Source organism: Saimiri boliviensis, chromosome 1 (assembly GCF_048565385.1).
Source record: "Saimiri boliviensis isolate mSaiBol1 chromosome 1, mSaiBol1.pri, whole genome shotgun sequence".
NCBI classification, from domain to species: Eukaryota; Metazoa; Chordata; class Mammalia; order Primates; family Cebidae; genus Saimiri; species Saimiri boliviensis.
In genome coordinates this window covers 166,569,680-166,590,214 of record NC_133449.1, presented here as the reverse complement: position 1 = coordinate 166,590,214, position 20,535 = coordinate 166,569,680, and the positions used below count along the sequence as shown (strand labels likewise).

At 41.6% G+C, this 20,535-nt stretch overlaps 1 protein-coding gene across 1 annotated transcript in view; it reads left to right on the top strand.

The window, feature by feature from the left end:
- Positions 1–624: 624 nt before the first annotated feature.
- CDC23 (cell division cycle 23) overlaps positions 625–20,535 on the top strand; it is a 28,266-nt gene continuing 8,355 nt past the window's right edge. Inside the window, exons 1-9 of the mRNA XM_003933948.3 lie at positions 625–816; positions 903–975; positions 5,873–6,010; positions 10,717–10,759; positions 11,426–11,531; positions 11,634–11,766; positions 13,903–14,080; positions 14,162–14,259; positions 14,407–14,488. Coding sequence (XP_003933997.1) covers positions 656–816; positions 903–975; positions 5,873–6,010; positions 10,717–10,759; positions 11,426–11,531; positions 11,634–11,766; positions 13,903–14,080; positions 14,162–14,259; positions 14,407–14,488 — 1,012 coding nt within the window. The 5' untranslated portion in view covers positions 625–655. The remainder of the gene's footprint in view (positions 817–902; positions 976–5,872; positions 6,011–10,716; positions 10,760–11,425; positions 11,532–11,633; positions 11,767–13,902; positions 14,081–14,161; positions 14,260–14,406; positions 14,489–20,535) is intronic.

Here is a 20,535-nt window from a genome sequence, read left to right as displayed (position 1 = left end):
GTCTCTACTAAAAATACAAAAAAGTTAGCCGGGCGTGGTGGCACGCATTTGTAGTCCCAGCTATTCAGGAGGCTGAGGCAGGAGAATCGCTTGGCGTCAGAGTAAGACTCTGTCTCAAAAAGAAAAAAAAAAAAAAAAAAAAAGTAGACAAAAAAAAAAAATTCTCCACATGGAGCGATACGGCCTCCTATTTTAAAGAAAAATCCAGAGATTACCATGCATCTTTCCTAGTACATACATCACTTTAGTATAGAGTCGGCCCTGAAACTACACCCTTTCTATTTTTCGTACAATCACATCACCCCTAAAGTGAAAGTCACTCTCCCTTCTCCACTCTTTCTGGCCCCTATTCCCACCCCTAGCTTCCCTTCACTTTTCCCCGTCACTCATTTCCCTCTTCCCCGCCCCGCCCAGAGGTCGTGGCTTCCCCCTCGCCCCGCCTATTTCTTGTTCTAACTTTGCCGCCTGTGTAGCTCTTGGCCAATTGGGGGTGTAATTATTTCTTTTTCCCCGCCTCTTCGTGACGTTATCAGAAGTACAACCTATGATTAGTTTTCCTGGAGTAAGAGCCGGCCAATCACAGGCAGATTTTTTGGAGCAGATGGGCATCCAGTATTATCGCTTGTGATTGGCTGGAGTGGCGCGAGTCGAGAAAATGGCCGCGGGTGCCTCCATGGTCCAGGTGGCTGTGACGGCAGCAGTGGCACCTGTCCTGTCCACGAACAGCGATTTCTCAGATTTGCGGGAAATTAAAAAGCAACTGCTGCTTATTGCGGGTCTGACTCGGGAGCGGGGCCTACTGCACAGTAGCAAATGGTGAGATGTTGGAGTGGGAAGAGACAGGGCTTGGATCCTTGGCCTTGGGGGCTTGTCGAGCTGATCAGTTTGTGTGGGTGTTCCAGGTCGGCGGAGTTGGCCTTCTCTCTCCCCGCATTGCCACTGGCCGAGCTGCAACCGCCTCCGCCTGTTACAGAGGTAAGGACATCTCTACTGTGAGCGCTCCCCGTCAACCCAGGGGTGTGCCTCAAGAACCACTGAGTGCCCTGTCACTGGAGGGGGGCAAACTGCTTAGCAGGAGTGTTTGTAGAGGGAATTCCAGCATTTAAAAGAGCTGGGTGTTTTAAGTTATTTTATCCACGTAGTTTTCTTGAGTTTTCAAAGCCCTGGTGGTGCTCTTATTTAAAGCTGCAGAGAATTAGTAAACAATTATTGATTATGATTTCAGCCTTTCAGGGCTTATAGCCAAACCTAGACATTAGTACCTCATAATAGTAAATATTATTATAAGGAATTATTATAAGAGTATCTCATAATACTCAAATGGATGAGAAGAATAAAACGTTCTGGCTGGGTGCGGTGGCTCACGCCTGTAATCCAGCACTTTGGGAGGCTGTGGGCGGATCACGAGATTAGGAGTTCAAGACCAGCCTGGCCAACACGGTGAAACCCCGCCTCTACTAAAAATACAAAAATTGCTGGGCGCGGTGGCTCAAGCCTGTAATCCCAGCACTTTGGGAGGCCGAGGCGGGTGGATCACGAGGTCAAGAGATCGAGACCATCCTGGTCAACATGGTGAAACCCCGTCTCTACTAAAAATACAAAAAAATTAGCTGGGCATGGTGGCACGTGCCTGTAATCCCAGCTACTCAGGAGGCTGAGGCAGGAGAATTACCTGAACCCAGGAGGCGGAGGTTGCAGTGAGCCGAGATCGTGCCATTGCACTCCAGCCTGGGTAACAAGAGCGAAACTCCGTCTCAAAAAAAAAAAAAAAAAAAAAAAATTAGCCGGGTGTGGTGGTGCACGCTTGTAATCTCAGCTGCTCAGGAGGCTGAGGCAGGAGGATCGCTTTAACTCGGGAGACAAAAGTTGCAGTGAGCTGAGATCGCCCATTGCACTCCAGCCTGAGCAGCAGAGCGACTCTGTCTCAAAAAAAAAAAAAAAAAAAAAAAGTTTTTACAATACCTACATCGTTGTCTGATCAGCATAGCAAATAATGATTGAGTTTAGGTGCTGAGTTGAGACGACCTTGGGTTCAAATGACCTTTGGCAACTTAACCATTTGAGCCAATTTCCTCATCTGTGCAGTGATGATAGTAATAGTATCTACTCCATGGGGACATTGAGATAATAATATAGACCGCTTAGAAGTGTACCTGGTGCTTGCATCTATATTTCAGTCAAGTTCTTTATTAGTAGCACCAATGTGGGCAAGTGATTTCTAAGTGACAGCCTACTTATCTATAGGTAATGTTAATAATTGCTGGGTTTTCAAGAAGATTAAATAAAGCAATAAGGGTAAAGCATATGGTACACTCTTAAGTAAATTTTTTTAGTCAATGCAGTTTATATCTTACTAGCTTTTACTCTTGTGTCCACTTTCATAGTGCCTAGGTCCATCATTGGTCCTAACTAGGATAAGTAATTGTTTTTGTTGTTTAAATTTTAGATTCAGGGGCTACATGTGCAGTGTGCAGGTTTGTTACATGAATATTTTGTGTGAGTCTGAAGTTTGGGCTTCAGTTGAACTCATCATCCAAATAGTGATCATAATACCTGATAGATAGTTTACTTTCTTTTTTTATTTTTATTTTTATTTTTTTTTTAGATGGAGTTTCGCTCTTGTTACCCAGGCTGGAGTGCAATGGCACGATCTCGGCTCACTGCAACCTCTGCCTCCTGGGTTCAGGCAATTCTCCTGCCTCAGCCTCCTGAGTAGCTATGATTACAGGCACACGCCACCATGCCCAGCTAATTTTTTGTATTTTTTAGTAGACATGGGGTTTCACCATGTTGACCAGGATGGTCTTGATCTCTTGACCTCATGATCCACCCACCTCGGCCTCCCAAAGTGCTGGGATTACAGTCTTGAGCCACCGCGCCTGGCCTACTTTCTTTTTTTTTTTTTTTTGAGACGAAGTCTTGCTCTCGTTGCCGAGGCTGGATTGCAGTGCAGTGGTGTGATCTTGGCTCACTGCAACCTCCACTTCTTGGATTCAAGCGATTCTCCTGCCTCAGCCTCCTGAGTAGCTTACATACAGGCACCCACCATCACGCCCAGCTAATTTTTTTGTATTTTTAGTAGACACGGGGTTTCACCATGTTGACCAGGCTGGTCTCGAACTCCTGACTTCAGGTGATCCACCTGCCTCAGCTTCCCAAAGTGCTGGGATTACGGACGTGAGCCACCATGCCTTGCCAGATAGTTTTCAACATTTGCTTTCCTCCTTACCCCTTTTGGAGTCCTTGGTGTCTGTTGTTTCCATCTTTATGTCCATGTGTACTCAGTGATTAGCTTCCACTTACAAGTGAGAACATGCTATATTTGGGTTTCTATTTCTGTGTTAATTCACTTAGGATAATGGCCTCTAACTGCATCCGTGTTACTGCAAAGAATGTGATTTTGTTCTTTTTTATGGCTGTGTAGTATTCCCTGGTGTATATGTACCACATTTTCTTTAGTGCACCATTGATGGGCACCTAGATTGATTCCATGTCTTTGCTATTGTGAATAGTGGTAAGCAGGCGAGTGCAGGTGTCTTTTTGGTAGAATAATTTATTTTCCTTTGGGTATATACTCAGTAATAGGATTGTTGAGTCAAATGGTAATTCTATTTTTACTTCTTTGAGAAATCTGTGAACTGCTTTTTTCACAGAAAGAGGCTGAAATAACTTACAGTTCCACCAACGGTGTATAAGTGTTCCCTAAATAGGATAAATAATTATTGAATAAGTAAATAAAACGTATTTATTGAGAAGTAGGGCCTCAGTACCTATTACCGTCTCCTGAGGGGTCATATTATACACAGGGATTTTACAGACATTGCAGAAACCTGACCATTATTGAATTATTGTTAAGTGTTAGCTATTGGTTTATTTAATAGCTTTCGGTTTGCTATGAGAAGGATTGATTCAGCAGCCTCTTTACTAATTTGTTGTCCACTTAGTGTTTTCAGGTCTTCTCTAAGGAGAATCTCTAAAAAAACCTCAGAGTAATGTTTTAATCTAAAGTTTAAACTAGAGTTAAACCTTAAAACTGATTTATTGGCTAGGCACGGTGGCTCACGCCTGTAATCCCAGCACTTTGGGTGGCCGAGGCGGGTGGATCACGAGGTCAAGAGATTGAGACCATCCTGGTCAACATGGTGAAACCCTGTCTCTACTAAAAATACAAAAATTAGCTGGGCATGGTGGTGTGTGCCTGTAGTCCCAGCTACTTGGGAGGCTGAGGTGGGAGACTTGCTTGAACCCAGGAGGCAGAGGTTGCGGTGAGCCAAGGTTGCGGTGAGCCAAGATCGCACCATTGCACTCCAGCCTGGGTAACGAGTGAAACTCCATCTCAAAACAAACAAAAACAAACAAACAAAAAAAACCCTGCGATTTATTTATTTATTTATTGTTTTGAGATGGAGTCTTGCTCTGTTGCCAGGCTGGAGTGCAGTGGCACAATCTCCAATCACAGCAACCTCCGCCTCCCGGGTTCAAGTGATTCTCCTGCCTCAGCCTCCCGAGTAGCTGGGACTACAGGCGTGTGCCACCATGCCCAGCTAATTTTTGTCTTTTTAGTAGAGACGGGGTTTCACCATGTTGGCCAGGATGGTCTCGATCTCTTGACCTTGTGATCTGCCCGCCTCGGCCTCCCAAAGTTCTGGGACTACAGGTGTGAGTCACCACACCTGGCCTATTTACTTATTTATTTATTTAATTTATTTTTTGAGACAGAGTGTTGCTTTGTGGCACAGGCTGGAGTGCAGTAGTGTGATATCAGCTCACTGCAGCCTCTGCCTCTCAGATTCAAGGGATTCTCCTGCCTCAGGCATGCACACCACCACACCTGGCCAATTTTTTTGTGTTTTTAGTAGAGGTGGACCATGTTGGCCAGGCTGGTTTGAACTCCTGACCTTGGGTGATCCACCCACTGAGGCCCCACAAAGTGCTGGGATTGCAGGTGTGAGCCACCATCCTCAGCTTCAGCAATATTAAATTATGACAAAACTTTATTGAAGTACAAAAAAATAAGTAATTTTGCACAGTAAATTGCACTTATATAGGAATTTAAAAGATGGGAGACAGAAACAAATGCCAATATTAATGCTGAATATTTTATGTGACTCACATTTTCCTCAAGTCAAATCTGTAAGATTAGTATTATTGGCTTCATTTTACAGATGAAGAAATGGATGCTCAGAGAAGCTAAGTAACCTCCCTACCAATGTCCTGAAACCAGGAAATCAAAGAGTCAGAATTTGAATCTAGGTCCTTAACACCAAAGCCTATTCAACTTTCTACTACATTTGTAAAAACAATACGCATTTATGAGTGTGTTGGTTTAAGTTTTTAAAGTTTTATTTTTTTCTCTATCATTTCATTTAAAAAAAATATTTTAGAAAGAAAAGTTTGGCCGGGTGCGATGACTCATGCCTGTAATTCTAGCACTTTGGGAGGCTGAGGCAGGCAGATCACTTGAGGCCGGGAGTTCAAGACCAGCTTGGCCAGCTTGGCAAAACCACTACTAAAAAGACAATAATTAGCTGGAAGTGGAGGCACAAACCTGTAATCCCAGCTACTTGGCACTTGGGGCACGACAATTGCATGACTCTGGGAGCTGAGATTGTGCTGCTGCACTCTAGCTGGTGACAGAGTGAGACTCCATTTAAAAAAAAAAAAAGAGTTCTATGGGCTTACTTGGTAATAAACTAAATATATAAAATAATATATATATAATGTATATATATGCATCTACATGTTCTGGAGTTTTAGGAGGAAGAAAATAATCATTTTTCTCTTACATCTTGAAATGAACGAATATACTTTTTAGATGTGAACTTTTGTTGTTCTATTCCCAACCACTTACATAAGTTTGTTTCTTTTTTAGGAGGATGCTCAGGATATGGATGCCTATACCCTGGCCAAGGCCTACTTTGACGTTAAAGAGTATGATCGGGCAGCACATTTCCTGCATGGCTGCAATAGCAAGAAAGCCTATTTTCTGTATATGTATTCCCGATATCTGGTGAGGGCTGTTTTAAGATGTCATTCTGCTTTTAGTGAAGCATCCATATTTAGAACCAGTGGAAAAAGTTAAATCTTTTAAATAGCTTAGCAATGGGCCACTGAATGAATGTACTTCATAAATACTTAGCATTAATAATAAAAAAAAGGATATCATAAATACGTTAAAAATAGTGGTATAGAAGAAAATATTCTTAGGAATAACAGGATAAATAACAACCTAATTATTTGCTTTAGGTTATGTAAGGTTCTTCATGCCTGTAAATTAATATTATTGTGTAAGAATTAAGTTAAAAAGCCTGGGCTGATTTTTAAATTTATAAATTCATTTTTATCATTTTTATAGTATATTTGTTGTTTTTCTTTCATGACTATTGAAAATTATGACTTTAAAGGACAATTCAAATAAACCAACTTATTACTGTATTGAATAGTAATTTAAGTATAATTTACTGTTTTACTTTGAAACATGAATTTACTTTCTTACTTTTTCTTAGTTGTTTTCTATATAAATTGATTTTAAAAACATTTTATATACTTCTCATTTCCTAGTGTAGGTAGAATATCCCTTATTTGAAATGCTGGGGACTAGACGTGTTTCAGATTTCAGATTCTTTTCAGATTTTGGTATATTTGCATTATACTTACTGGTTGAAATAAAAAATGCTCTAGTGAGCATTTCCTTTGAGTGTCATATTAGTGTTCAAAAAGTTTTGGGCCAGGCGTGGTGGCTCACACCTGTAATCCCAGCACTTTGGGAGGCCAAGACTGGTGGATAACCTGAGGTCAGGAGTTTGAGACTAGCCTGGCCAACATGGTGGCACCCCATCTCTACTAAAAATACATAAATTAGCTGGGCATGGTGACCTGTAGTCCCAGCTACTCAGGAGGCTGAGGCAGGAGAATTGCTGAAACCTGGGAGGTGGAGGTTACAGTGAGCCAAGATCACACCATTGCACTCCAGCCTGGGCAACAACAGCAAGACTCTGTCTCAAAAAAAAAAAGTTTTAGGCTTTTAGATTTTGGAGCAATTCAGCTTTCAGATTTTCTGATTTGATCAACTATTAGCCTAGCTTGTATTTGTCAAGCATGGTAAATTCTTGCAGTTATGGACTATGTTTAAGTCATCTTTGTTTTAATTTACAATTTTAACTTTTTTTTTTTTGAGATGCAATTTTGCTCTTGTTGCCCAGGCTGGAGTGCAATGGTGCAATCTCAGCTCACCACAACCTCTGCCTCCCAGGTTCAAGTGATTCTCCTGCCTTAACCTCCCGAGTAGCTGGGATTACAGGCATGCGCCACCACACTGGGCTAATTTTTGTATTTTGGGTAGAGACAGGGTTTCTCCATGTTGGTGAGGCTGGTCTTGAACTCTTGACCTCAGATGATCCACCCACCTCAGCCTCCTGAAGTGCTGGGATTACAGGTGTGAGCCACTGCACCCAGCCCCATTTTAACATTTTTAAAGGCAACCATCACCACCACCCATTACTAAAACATTTTTTATCTTGTAAAACTAAAATTCTATACCCATTAAACAGTAACTCTCCATTTTTCCCTTCTCCCAGGTTAGACCCCTTTGCAATCACCATTCTAATTTCTGTTTCTATCATCTGGACTACTCTAAGTACCTTACATAAGTAGAATCATGCAGTATTAGTCTTTTTGTAACTGGCTTATTTCATTTAACATAATGCTGTCAAGTTTCATCCACTTTGTAGCATATATAAGGATTTCCTTCCTTTTTAAGGTTTAATAAGATTCCATTGCATTTATATACCACATTTTGCTTATCTCCATGAGTTGAACAAAGATATTTTGAAATTATGGGATTTAAAAAGTTAATCTTTCACGTATAATCTATACCTGTATAGAAACACTAATTTGGATGAGTTATGGTAGAATAGAACCAGCATTTGCTGAAGTTTGGGATAAAATAAAGTTTCTTAAGGCAAATATATAAAACATAAAAGGAAGCCTGGGCAGCATGGTGAAACCCCATCTCTACAAAAAAAATACAGTAATTAGCCAGGTGTGGTGGCACATGCCTGTTGCCCCAGCTTACTTGGGAGGCTGAGGTAGGAGAACTGCTTCAGCCCAGAAGGTGGAGGTTGCAGTGAGTGGAGATTGCACCACTGTACTTCAGCCTGGGAAGCAGAGAAAGACCCAGTCTCCAACAACAACAAAAAAAGTGAAAGAACAGTCTTAATGTTTACACCTTTTATTTGAAAATAATTCCAAAATGACAAGTTGCGAGAATAAGAATAGTACAAAGAATACTGACGTACTCTTTTTTTTTTTTTTTTTTTTGTGATGGAGTCTTGCTCTGTCGCTCAGGCTGGAGTGCAGTGGCGTGATCTCGCCTCACTGCAACCTCCACCTCCCGGGTTCAAGCGATTCTCCTGCCTCAGCCTTCTGAGTAGCTGGGACTACAGGTGCATGCCACCCTGCTGGTTAATTTTTGTAATTTTAGTAGAGATGGGGTTTCACCATATTGGTCAGGCTGGTCTCGAACTCCTGACCTCAAGTGATCTACCTGCCTTGGCCTCCCGAAGTGCTGGAATTACAAAAGTGCTGGGATTACAGGCGTGAGCCACTGCACCTGACACTCACATACTCTATCCAGATTTGCCTAAAGTGAACATTAATCATCTTTGCTTTATCATTTCTCTCTACTTCTTTATGTCTATACAATGTGTGCATACCCATGGAATTGTTTTACTCTGAACCATTTGAGAATAAGTTGCAGATATCATCATTCTTTACCTCTAAATGCTTCAATGTGTTCTCTTTAGAATAAGGACATTTTCTTAAATAGCCACAATGTAGTTAACACCTTTAGTAAATTTAACATACCATATTGTTAAATATGGTATTTGATAACCATATTTAATCTACCATTGAATTCCAGTTTTTGGGGTTTTTTTTTTGTTTTGTTTTGTTTTTTTGAGATGGATTTTAGCTCTGTCACCCTGGCTGGAGTGCAGTGGTGTGATCTTAGCTCACTGCAACCTCCACTTCAGGGATTCAAGGGATTCTCCAGCCTCAGCCACCTGAGTAGCTGGGATTATAGGCACTCATCACCAGGCCCGGCTAATTTTTGTGTTTTTTAGTAAAGATGGGGTTTTGCCATGTTGGCCAGGCTGCTCTTGAACTCCTGACCTCAGGTTATCCACCTGCCTAAGCCTCCCAAAGTGCTGGAATTACAGGCATAAGCCATAGTGCTCTGCCGAATTCCAATCTTGTCAGTTGAATTGACCTAGCGGTATCTTTTTATAGCATTTCCCCCTCAGTACAATCTAGGATCAGTTGTCATGTCTCTTTAATCTCCACTAATCTGGAATAGCCTTATTTGTCTTTTATGACACTGACTTTTTTTTGAAACTTATAGTTCTTCCCTCCCTGTTTCTTTTTCTTTTTTCTTTCTTTTTTTTTTTTTAATTAATAGACTGTTTTTTAGAGCAGTTTTAGGTTCACAGCAAAATTGAACAGAAAGTACAGGAGTTCCCATATACCTCCTTCTCCCCTCTCACAGAGCTTCTCTCACCATCAATATCCTGCACCAGTGTAATACATTTGTTTTAATCCATGAACCAGTATTGATACATCATATCAACAAAAGTCCACAGTTTACATTAGGGTTCACCTTGTGTTGTACATTCTGTGGGTTTTGACTTCTTTTTCCTTTCCATTTCCCCTTCCTTTCCTTTCTCCCCTCTTCTTTCTTTTTTCACATATTCCTGGTACATGAATCTTTCCCTTTTGTTAATAGAACATTCTTCATTTTGGATATGTCTGATGTTTTTTCACAGGGCATTGTATCTAGTGTTACATAATGTCCATAATCCCCTCATTGCTAAAGTTAATTTTTATCATGTGATGAAGATGTTATCCATTTTCTCCAGTGTGGTTACTATTATTTGCCTTACAACTCAACAATCTGTGGGGATACACTTTAAGACCATGCAAATATCTTGCTCCTCATACAAATTTTTCTCTAAATTTAATGTTTATTGTTAATTTTTATCTGAAGCAGTCTTTACTATAATGTTGCAAAATGATAATTTTTCTACTCTAGCATCTGTCTACATTTACTACTCAACGCTTGGCATTCTACTTTAAGAGCAAGCTTTCCCTCCCTTTCCCCATTTACTTATCTGTTTAGTATTGGTATGGATTCCCATATTTTTAATTGCACATAATTCATTACTTATTTTGGTGCTCAGATAACTCCAGATTTGGCCAGCGAGCCCCTGAAGAGTTACTTAAAATTAGTGACCAGCTTGGCACAGTGGCTCATGCCTGTAATTCCAGCACTTTGGGAAGCCAAGGTGGGCAGATCACTTGAAGTCAGGAGTTCGAGACCAGCCTGGCCAGGATGGTGGAATACTGTCTCAACTAAAAACACAGAAATTAGCCAGCCATGGTGGTTGGAACCTAAAATCCCAGCTACTCGGGAGGCTGAGGCTGGAGAGTCACTTGAACCTGGGAGGCGGAGTTTGCAATGAGCTGAGATTGCACCACTATGCTCCAGCCTGGGCAACAAAGCAAAGCGAGACTGTTTGAAAAATAAAAAATAAAATAAAATAAAATTAGTGACTAAAAGTAGGTGCCATTTTGGTTGGACTTGGCCCTTTAGGTAGGATCAGGATGCTAGTTTTAGAATAACCTGAAAAAAAAGATTTATTTGTTGATTTTCTCTTACAGTCTGGAGAAAAAAAGAAGGACGATGAAACAGTTGATAGCTTAGGTACGAATTTTTTTCTTTTACCTTTTGACCTAAAAAGCAGGATTGCAAACTTAAATGCTTGCAAGAGCCAGGCAGGTAATATGAATGGTCTGAGGATAACCTTTGTAAATTGGAAAACACCTGGCTTATCTCAACTACCTTGTACCCAGCTTCAGCTGAGGGCTGTGTTGGGGGAATCTGGGCATTGTATTGTGAGGTTTTTCTTCCCTTGGCCCTTCTCTGTTCCTGCAGCCTGAAGCTAGAAATTTAGAGTTATAGCTGTGGTTTTTTTATTTTAAACATTCATAACTAATTCAGATTTAAAAAAAAAAAAACTGTATGGGTCTGACAGTGTGACTGTAAACCCATTAGTAGTTACAATTTCTGGGATTCAGTAAATGGGTTGTGTAAGGTATCATTGGTAATCTGTGTTTGCTAGAGGTTTCAGGTTTAACTTTCATCAATGCTAAAGAGAATATCTGTGTCTATGAAAATGAGCTGGGTACAGTGGCTAACACCTAGAATCCCAGCACTTTGGGAGTCTGAGGTGGGAGGTTCACTTGAGCCCAGGAGTTTGAGACCAGCCTGGGGAACATAGAGAGAAGACCCTGTCTCTAGAAAAATAAATAAATAAGAAAATGAAAACCGCATCCTAACCTTAGAAGAGAGACTCTATTTCTTTCCTAGGTCCCTTGGAAAAAGGACAAGTGAAAAATGAAGCTCTTAGAGAATTGAGAGTGGAGCTCAGCAAAAAACACCAAGCTCGGGAACTTGATGGATTTGGACTTTATCTGTAAGTGTTAGAGTAATTTGGAACTTTCTGTAACATATTCTTCTGAGTAGAAAGGAGCTATTACATAGCATTAACTTCTACGATTATTTCTTTTTTTCCCAGGTATGGTGTGGTGCTTCGAAAACTGGACTTGGTGAAAGAGGCCATTGATGTGTTTGTGGAGGCTACTCATGTTTTGCCCTTGCACTGGGGAGCCTGGTTAGAACTCTGTAACCTGATCACAGACAAAGAGATGGTAAATTGTGATGAGCTATGTGAAAAGCCTTCTGCTTCAAGCCTTCTGTAATTCTGTTATAATGAAGGAGTGGGGGAAGTTTTGGCAGGCCTTTGGTTATAGTTCTCTCATTGCTGCGCCTCTGGTGTCTTTCACTGTTTTAGAATTAAGTTGTTGAAAGACAGATGACTAGCTCTTTTTCAGTAGTTGCTGTTGGATTTGCATCCAGTTACATTAGAACATTTTTTCATATTCATGTTTTTATATTTCGGTTCTACTGTGACTTGTTATTGTTTTTGTTTGAGACAGAGTCTTGCTCTTTCATCTAGGCTGGAGTGCAGTGGTACGATCTCAGCTCCCTGCAACCTCCACCTCTTAGGTTTAAGCAATTCTGCCTCAGCCTCCCAAGTAGCTAGGCCTGCAGGTATGCACAACCATGCCCAGCCTACTGTGACTTATTTTATAGACAATATTATTATAGTTTCTCCCCTAATCCCAGAGATGCTATAGGAAAGGTTTCTCTGCTATCAAAAACTGTATTAAAACATTATGGCTGGGTGCAGTGGCTCACACCTATAAACCTAGCACTTTGGGAAGCTGAGGCAGGTGGATCACCTGAGGTCTAGGAGTTCAAGACCAGCCTGGCCAACATGGTGAAACTCTTTCTCTACAAAAATCACAAAACTTAGCCAGATGTGGTGGTGGGTGCCTGTAATTCCACTGCTACTCAGGAGGGTGAGGCAGGAGAATCACTTGAATCGGAGGGTGGGTGTTGCAGTGAGCCCAGATTGTATCACTTCACTCCAGCCTGGATGAAAGAGCAAAACTCTGTCTAAAAAAAACAACATTGTTCAGGCCTTTTCTGAGCTGTCATGGATTCTGTAAAGATTTGAAAATTTGCTTATTAAGGAAATAATGTGTATTAAGTTGTTTTTAAACGGCAGTCATTTTCTTAGCCATTAGCAGAAGACATTGTCTATAGTGTTTATTTTGCTGTTCTTTAGTAGTTAATGGAAGTAACAATACACTTCCTTTTCTTGGCCTTAAAATCTTGTTGATTTCCCCCAGTAATGATTCATGTCACTAAATCTGTATCTGAAATCCTATCTTGGTTTACTTGTATTCCCCTATGTCTAACTGCCTACTAGACAGACTTTCTTTGAAAGTTTGTCAAACAATCTCTGGATTCAAAATATGCAAAACCAAATTCCTTGTCTTACCTACCAAATTATTTCTCCCAACTTCATAGACTCTACTAGCATCACTATCTACAATGACATCCAGTCTAGACACATTAGAGTCATACTTGTGGCTTCCTTTTCTCTTATCTCCCTTTGTCTAGTCAGTCATGAAACATAACCATGGTTATTTCTTGTGTGCATCTCTTTTTCTTGGTTTCTTTTGTCATCTCAGTTGTCATCTCAAATTTGGATTACTTACAAGTAATGGATACTTTCTGTCTAGGGTTCCCATTTTCATACTTCCCTGAATACTGTTGCCAAACTTTTTTGTGTGTGTGTGGAGACGAGGTTTAACTCTCTTGCCAGGGCTGTTGTCAAACTCCTGGCCTTAAGGAATCCTCTCCCATAGTTTCCCAAAGTGCTGGGCTTGCAGGCTTGAGTCATTCCACTTGGCCTGTTTCCATACTTAAAGCTCCCATGTCATCATGTCATTCTCTTACTGAATATTTGCAGTAGTTCCCTATTGTATTACATTATCTGTTGTACCCTAGGATTCACTCTTACCAGTTCAGTTTTATTTTTCTACTACTTCCCAGTACATAGCGTCCCGGAAAACCAAGCTAGTTTCCTCATCCTACTCACTCAAATTCATCATGACTGTTTTGCCTCTCCTTATGCTCTTACCCTTGTCTAGACTATTGTCTTCTTCCTCTTCCCTTTTCTATTCAAATCGTACCCCATTCTCTTAAGACTCACCTCAAATCCTGTCTTTTCTTTGGAGCCTTTCCTAGATAGGCCATTCCTCCCTATTGTGCTTATTAAGTCATATTCACTTAATCGGACTGCGCTGTTTTTATTACTAGGTGTTCTAATAAAATTTTAGTGATAAATTCCTTTAGACAATATAGTTCCTGGATGTTTGTTTGGAAGAGAGGTCAAGTTATATTAAGTGTGTCCCTCTCTCTCCTGCTCCCAGCTGAAGTTCCTGTCTTTGCCAGACACCTGGATGAAAGAGTTTTTTCTGGCTCATATATACACAGAGTTGCAGTTGATAGAGGAGGCCCTGCAAAAGTATCAGAATCTCATTGATGTGGGCTTCTCTAAGAGCTCATATATTGTTTCCCAAATTGCAGTTGCCTATCACAATATCAGAGGTGAGTGAATAAAGACAATGAAATACTATCAGACCCTGACAGGTGCATCGTGCTGTTTTCTGAACTGTCTTCTTTCTGCAGATATTGACAAAGCCCTCTCCATTTTTAATGAGCTAAGGAAACAAGACCCTTACAGGATTGAAAATATGGACACATTCTCCAACCTTCTTTATGTCAGGGTGAGCTGCTTCCCTTGCTTGGATTTGATTAAGCTCTTTCGTGCACTAATCTCCTAGGCTGGATTGTCACTCACTTGTATTAGCTACAGGAAAAATAATTTAGGGAGTTCTTTGTGATGCTTAGATTTTCTTTTTCTTTTATCCCAGAGCATGAAATCGGAGTTGAGTTATCTGGCTCATAACCTCTGTGAGATTGATAAATATCGTGTAGAAACATGCTGTGTAATTGGTAAGAGTTAACTACATTTTTTTCTTTTAAGATTTATGTTTATTACAAGTAACGTATGTGAAAATAACCATAATTAGCCAGGGATGGTGATACGTGCCTTTAGATTCCTCTACTCAGGAGACTGAGGTGGGAGGATTGCTTGAGTCCAGGATATCAGGGCAGCAGTCAGCTGTGATCACGTCAGTGCACTCCAGGGCTGGGCAACAGAGTAAGAGCCCATCTCTTAAACAAACAAAAACCCAATAATACAAAAGTACCAAAGGTAACAATTACATACCATAGAATGTAAAAGCTCACTGTAATCCCAATCTGAGGATTGCTTGGTGAACATGATTCCAGAATATTTTTCTGTGCATAAATATTAAAAATGTATGTGTATGGCTGGGCACGGTGGCTCATGCCTGTAATTCCAGCACTTTGGGAGGCTGAGGCAGGTGGATCATGAGATTAGGAGTTTGAGACCAGCCTGAACAACATGGTAAAACCCTGTCTCTACTAAAAATACAAAAATTAGTTGGGCCCGGTGGCAGGCGCCTATAATGCCAGCTATGGGGAGGCTGAGGCAGAATTGCTTGAGCCCGGGAGGCGGAGGTTTCGGTGAGCCGAGATCATGCCTTGACACTCTAACCTGGGTGAAAGAACAAGACTCTGTCTCAAAAAAAAAAAAAAAAAATAGGTGTATATATCTTTGTCTATATTATTTGCTTGCAAAAACGATATCATTATACATAGTGCTATCTAACTTCCTTTCTTTAAACTTAATATATCTTTGTCATCTTTTCATGTTAGTACATTTAAGCTTGTATTATTTTTGATGACTCTCTAGCATTTTATAGATGTACCTTATTATTATTTTTTTTTTGAGACGGAGTTTCGCTCTTGTTACCCAGGCTGGAGTGCAATGGCGCGATCTTGGCTCACCGCAACCTCTGCCTCCTGGGTTCAGGCAATTCTCCTGCCTCAGCCTCCTGAGTAGCTGGGATTACAGGCACACGCCACCATGCCCAGCTAATTTTTTTGTATTTTTAGTAGAGACGGGGTTCCACCATGTTGACCAGGATGGTCTCGATCTCTTGACCTTGTGATCCACCCGCCTCGGCCTCCCAAAGTGCTGGGATTACAGGCTTGAGCCACCGCGCCCGGCCCTTATTTTTTTTTTTAAGAGATAGGGTCTTGCTCTGTCACCCAGACTGGAGTACAGTGGCACAATATTAGCTCACTGTAACCTCCAATCCCTGGGCTTAAGCAGTCTTCCTACCTTAGCCTCCCAAAATGCTGGGATTGTATGTGTGAGCCACCACACCTGGCCATCATTTTAATTTAGTCATTTTCTACTATATAAATTGTGGCTAGTTTTTATTAATATAAACATTGCTTCAGGAAACATCTTCATACATGTATATTTATTTTTTGCATACTTATGCAACTATATCTATGTAATAGTTATGTAAAACATACATACCTTTGATCCAGCCTTTCATATCAGTAAGAATTTTGAATCTGAAAAGAGATGAGACTGCCTGTTTTCCTACATTAGGGTGTCTCAGTCTGAGCACTATTGACATTTTGGGCTGGATAATTTTTTTCGTTGGGGGCTATCCTATGCATCACAGATGTTAGCAGTATCTTTGGTCTCTACCCACTAGATGCCAGTAACTCCCTTCCCCCAGTTGTGACAATTTGACAACTAAAAGTGTTTCTAGACATTTCCAAATGTTCTCTGGGAGTCAGACTCACCCTCAGTTGATAGCCATAGCCCTCTGTAGTTGGCCATGCTGTGTGGCCTGATAATCAGTTGTCATAGACAGGTGAATGATCAATCCTGGATGAAAGTAATTTTGGTTGGTTGTGACTGAAAGCCTAGCTTCCCTGTTCCTGGGTTTGGTCACATTACGTTGACATCATATATTTGTACCTTTCCAGGTTTAGGATATTGTTAATAAACAGATGGAATTTTAATCTGTCAGCATCAGTAGTTCAGTAAATTTTTTTTAGCCCTTGAAGAAGTTATGTGGTGGCTCATTCCTGTAATCCCAGCACTTTGAGAGGCTAAGGTAGGAAGATCACTTGGAGGAGTTTGAGACCAGCCTGGCCAACATGGCAAAATTCTGTCTCTACTAAAAATACAAAAAAATTAGCTGGGTGTAGTGGCGCATGCCTATAGTTCCAGCTACTCGAGAGGCTTAAGTAGAAGCATCTCTTGAACCTGGGAGGCAGAGACTGCAGTGAGCCAAGATCGTGCCTTTGCACTCCAGCCTGGGTGACAGAGCTAGACTCCGTCTCAAAGAAGAAAAAGAATTCTGTGAGAACACAGTTTAACAAGGACCAAATGATCTTTTCAGTATCAGAGCATTATAAATAAATCATAAATTCCATTATGGTGAGACTGAGACTCTAGTTTATTTGGAAAGCATCTCCTTTGCATCCTGTGTGCCAGGCACTGCCTTGTGTTTAATATCTATCCAAGTTGCCTATTGAAGATGACCAAAAGAAAACAACTATAATTCAGTGCGTTGAGTGTTATGATTAAGGTAAACCAAAGATGCTAAGGGAATATATAGGAAAAGCATCTAATTAGCCTGAGATTAGGGAAGGCTTCTTAGAGAAGGTGATGCTTAAAGGATGGGCAGAAGAAAAAGAACTCAAGAAGGGAGAAGGGTTGACTTCAGAAGGGCATCCCAATACAGAGGCATTGAAGGGTGCAGCAGACATTGTGCTTGAAATAGTTCACTGTGCCTGAGGCTTGGTGTGGGCAGTAAGAATGTACAAACAGGGGCTAGATCTTGAAGAGCCTTGATGCCTTTCTAAAGTGGTCAAGAGCTGGGCACAGTTGTGTATGCCTATAGTCCCAGCTACTCCAGAGGCTGTGGTGGAAGGATTACTTGAGCTCAGGAGTTAGAGTCCAACCCAGGCAACATAGTAAGGCCCCACCTCAGGCCGGGTGTGGTGGCTCAAGCCTGTAATCCCAGCACTTTGGGAGGCCGAGGCAGGTGGATCACGAGGTCAAGAGATCGAGACCATCCTGGTCAACATGGTGGAACCCCGTCTCTACTAAAAATACAAAAAAATTAGCTGGGCATGGTGGCACGTGCCTGTAATCCCAGCTACTCAGGAGGCTGAGGCAGGAGAATTGCCTGAACCCGGGAGGCGGAGGTTGCGGTGAGCCGAGATCGCGCCATTGCACTCCAGCGTGGGTAACAAGAGCGAAACTCCGTCTCAAAAAAAAAAAAAAAAGACTCCACCTCTAAAAAATTTTCTTTAGAAATTAAAAAAAAAAAAAAAAAAGATGGCTGGAGACAGTGTGCTGGAAGGATTAGAGAAAGGGCAAGACGGCTGGGTGCGGTGGCTCACGTCTGTAATCTCAGCACTTTGGGAGGCTGAGGTGGGCGGATCACCTGAGGTCAGGAGTTCAAGACCAGCCTGGCCAACATGGTGAAACTCCATCTTAAAAAAAAAAAGAAAGAAACAAAAGAAAAGAAAGGGCAAGACTAGAGGCAGGGAGGCCAGGTAGGGGGGTGTTACAATAATTTAGTCCTAGGAATGACAGCCTAAATTGATGTATTGGCAGGAGGAATGGAGGGAGGCAATTGGATTTATTTATTTATTTAGACATGGAGTTTCGCTCTTGTTGCCTAGACTGGAGTGCAATGGCGTGATCTTGGATTAGTGCAGCCTCCACCTCCTGGGTTCAAGCAGTACTCCTGCCCAGACTCCTGAGTAGCTGAGATTACAGGCGCCCGCCACCACTAATTTTTTATATTTTTCTGCTAATTTTTTGTATTTTTAGTAGAGACAGGGTTTTGCCACATTGGCCAGATTGGTCTCGAGTTCCCGGAGGTTGCCAACCTTGGCCTCCCAAAGTGCTGGGATTACAAGCATGAACCACCGTGCGCCTGGCCAGCAATTGGATTTAAAAGTTATTTAGGAACTAGAACAGACAGGAATTGGTGATTGGGTAACCAGATTGATATCATTGCCCTTTATTTTATTTTATTTATTTTTTGACATGGAGTTTTGCTCTTTTTTACTCAGGCTGGAGTGTGGTGAAATAATCTCAGCTCATTGCAACCTCTGCCTCCCAAGTTCAACCAATTCTCCTGCCTCAGCCTCCCGAGTAGCTGGGATTACAGGCATGTGACACCACACCTGGCTGATTTTTGTATTTTCAGTAGGGTTGGGGTTTTACCATGTTGTCCAGGTTGGTCTTGAACTCTTGACTTCAAATGATCCAACCCCCTCGGCCTCCCAAATTGCTGGGATTACATGCGTGAATGACCGCACCAGCTTTATTTTATTTTGTATTTGAGATGTAGTCTTGCTGTGTTGCCCAGGCTGGAGTGCCGTTGCACAGCCTTGGCTTATTACAACCTCTGCCTCCTGGGTTCAAGCAATTCTCCTGCTGCAGCCTCCTGAGTAGCTGGGCTTACAGGTGCCCACCACCATGCCCGGCTAATTTTTGTATTATTTTTAGTAGAGACAGAGTTTTGCCATGTAGGTCAGGCTGGTCTTGAACTCCTGGTTTTGGGTGATCCACCTGCTTTGGCCTTCCAAACTGCTGGGATTACAGGCGTGAGCCACTGCGCCCAGCCTATTTTATTTTATTATTATTTTTTAATATAGAGACAGGGTCTTGATCATAGCTCACTGTAACCTTGAACTCCTGGGCTCAAGTGATCTCCAGCCTTAGTTAGCCTCCCAAAGTACTAGGATTATAGGCGTCAGCCACCATGCTTGGTTCCAGTACCCTTTACATGATGAAAGGAAATAGAGATAGGGAACATAATGAACAGTTCTTTTTTTGACATATTTTTAACAGTTCTTTTTAAAATGGAGACAGTTAAAATCAAAGAAAGCCAGGCATGATTACTAGCATCAGTAGTCTTAGTGATTTGTGAGGCTGAGGCAGGAGATAGCTCAAGCCCAGGGTTTGAGTCCAGCCTGAGCAACACCATCTGGCATTAGATAGTGAGACCCCATCTCTATTAAAAAAAAAAAAAATTAGGCCAGATGTGGTCGCTCATTGCCTGTAGTCCCAGCACTTTGGGAGGCCAAGGCAGGTAAAACACTTGAGGTCAGGAGTTTGAGACCAGCCTGGTCAACATGGTAAAACTCTCTCTCTACTAAAAATACAAAAATTAGCTAGGCGTGTTGGTGGGCACCTATAATCCCCGTACTTGGGAGGATGAAGCAGGAGAATTGCTTGAACCTAAGAGGTGGAGGCTGCAGTAAGCTGAGATTGTGTCACTGCACTCCAGCTTGGGTGACAGCGAGACTGTCTCAGAAAACAACAACAACAACAACAACAACAAAACCCAGCACATATATGAAGAATAATTATTTAGAAGTTTCTTTTTTTGCCGGGCGCGGTGGCTCAAGCCTGTAATCCCAGCACTTTGGGAGGCCGAGGCGGGTGGATCACGAGGTCAAGAGATCGAGACCATCCTGGTCAACATGGTGAAACCCCATCTCTACTAAAAATACAAAAAATTAGCTGGGCATGGTGGCGTGTGCCTGTAATCCCAGCTACTCAGGAGGCTGAGGCAGGAGAATTGCCTGAACCCAGGAGGCGGAGGTTGCGGTGAGCCGGGATCACACCATTGCACTCCAGCCTGGGTAACAAGAGCGAAACTCCGTCTCCAAAAAAAAAGAAGTTTCTTTTTTTCTTTGTTTTAATAATCATTTGAGGCAAATGCCTAATGAACTGTTTTTTTCCTCAGTATATCTGTAGTGCCCAGTAAAATTTCTGACATATAGTCAATAAATCTTTGTTGAATTCAGCCTACCTACCTTAAAAAATTAAAGCAGGGAACATTAGATATGACAAAAAATATACTTTAGCTTTCATATTATAGATATATAGTTCAGAGGAAGTGAAAAGGAGAAAGAAGGATGGAGAGAAGGAAAGGAAGCTGAGGACCTGAGAGAATGAGACAATCTTAAGAGTAGAGTGATGGCAAGAATCTCCTACTTGTTTAGTCCTGGCTGGTTTTGCTCTTATGTCTTGATATGACTTGCTCCCTTCTGTACCTGTCTGTCACAATCTCTGA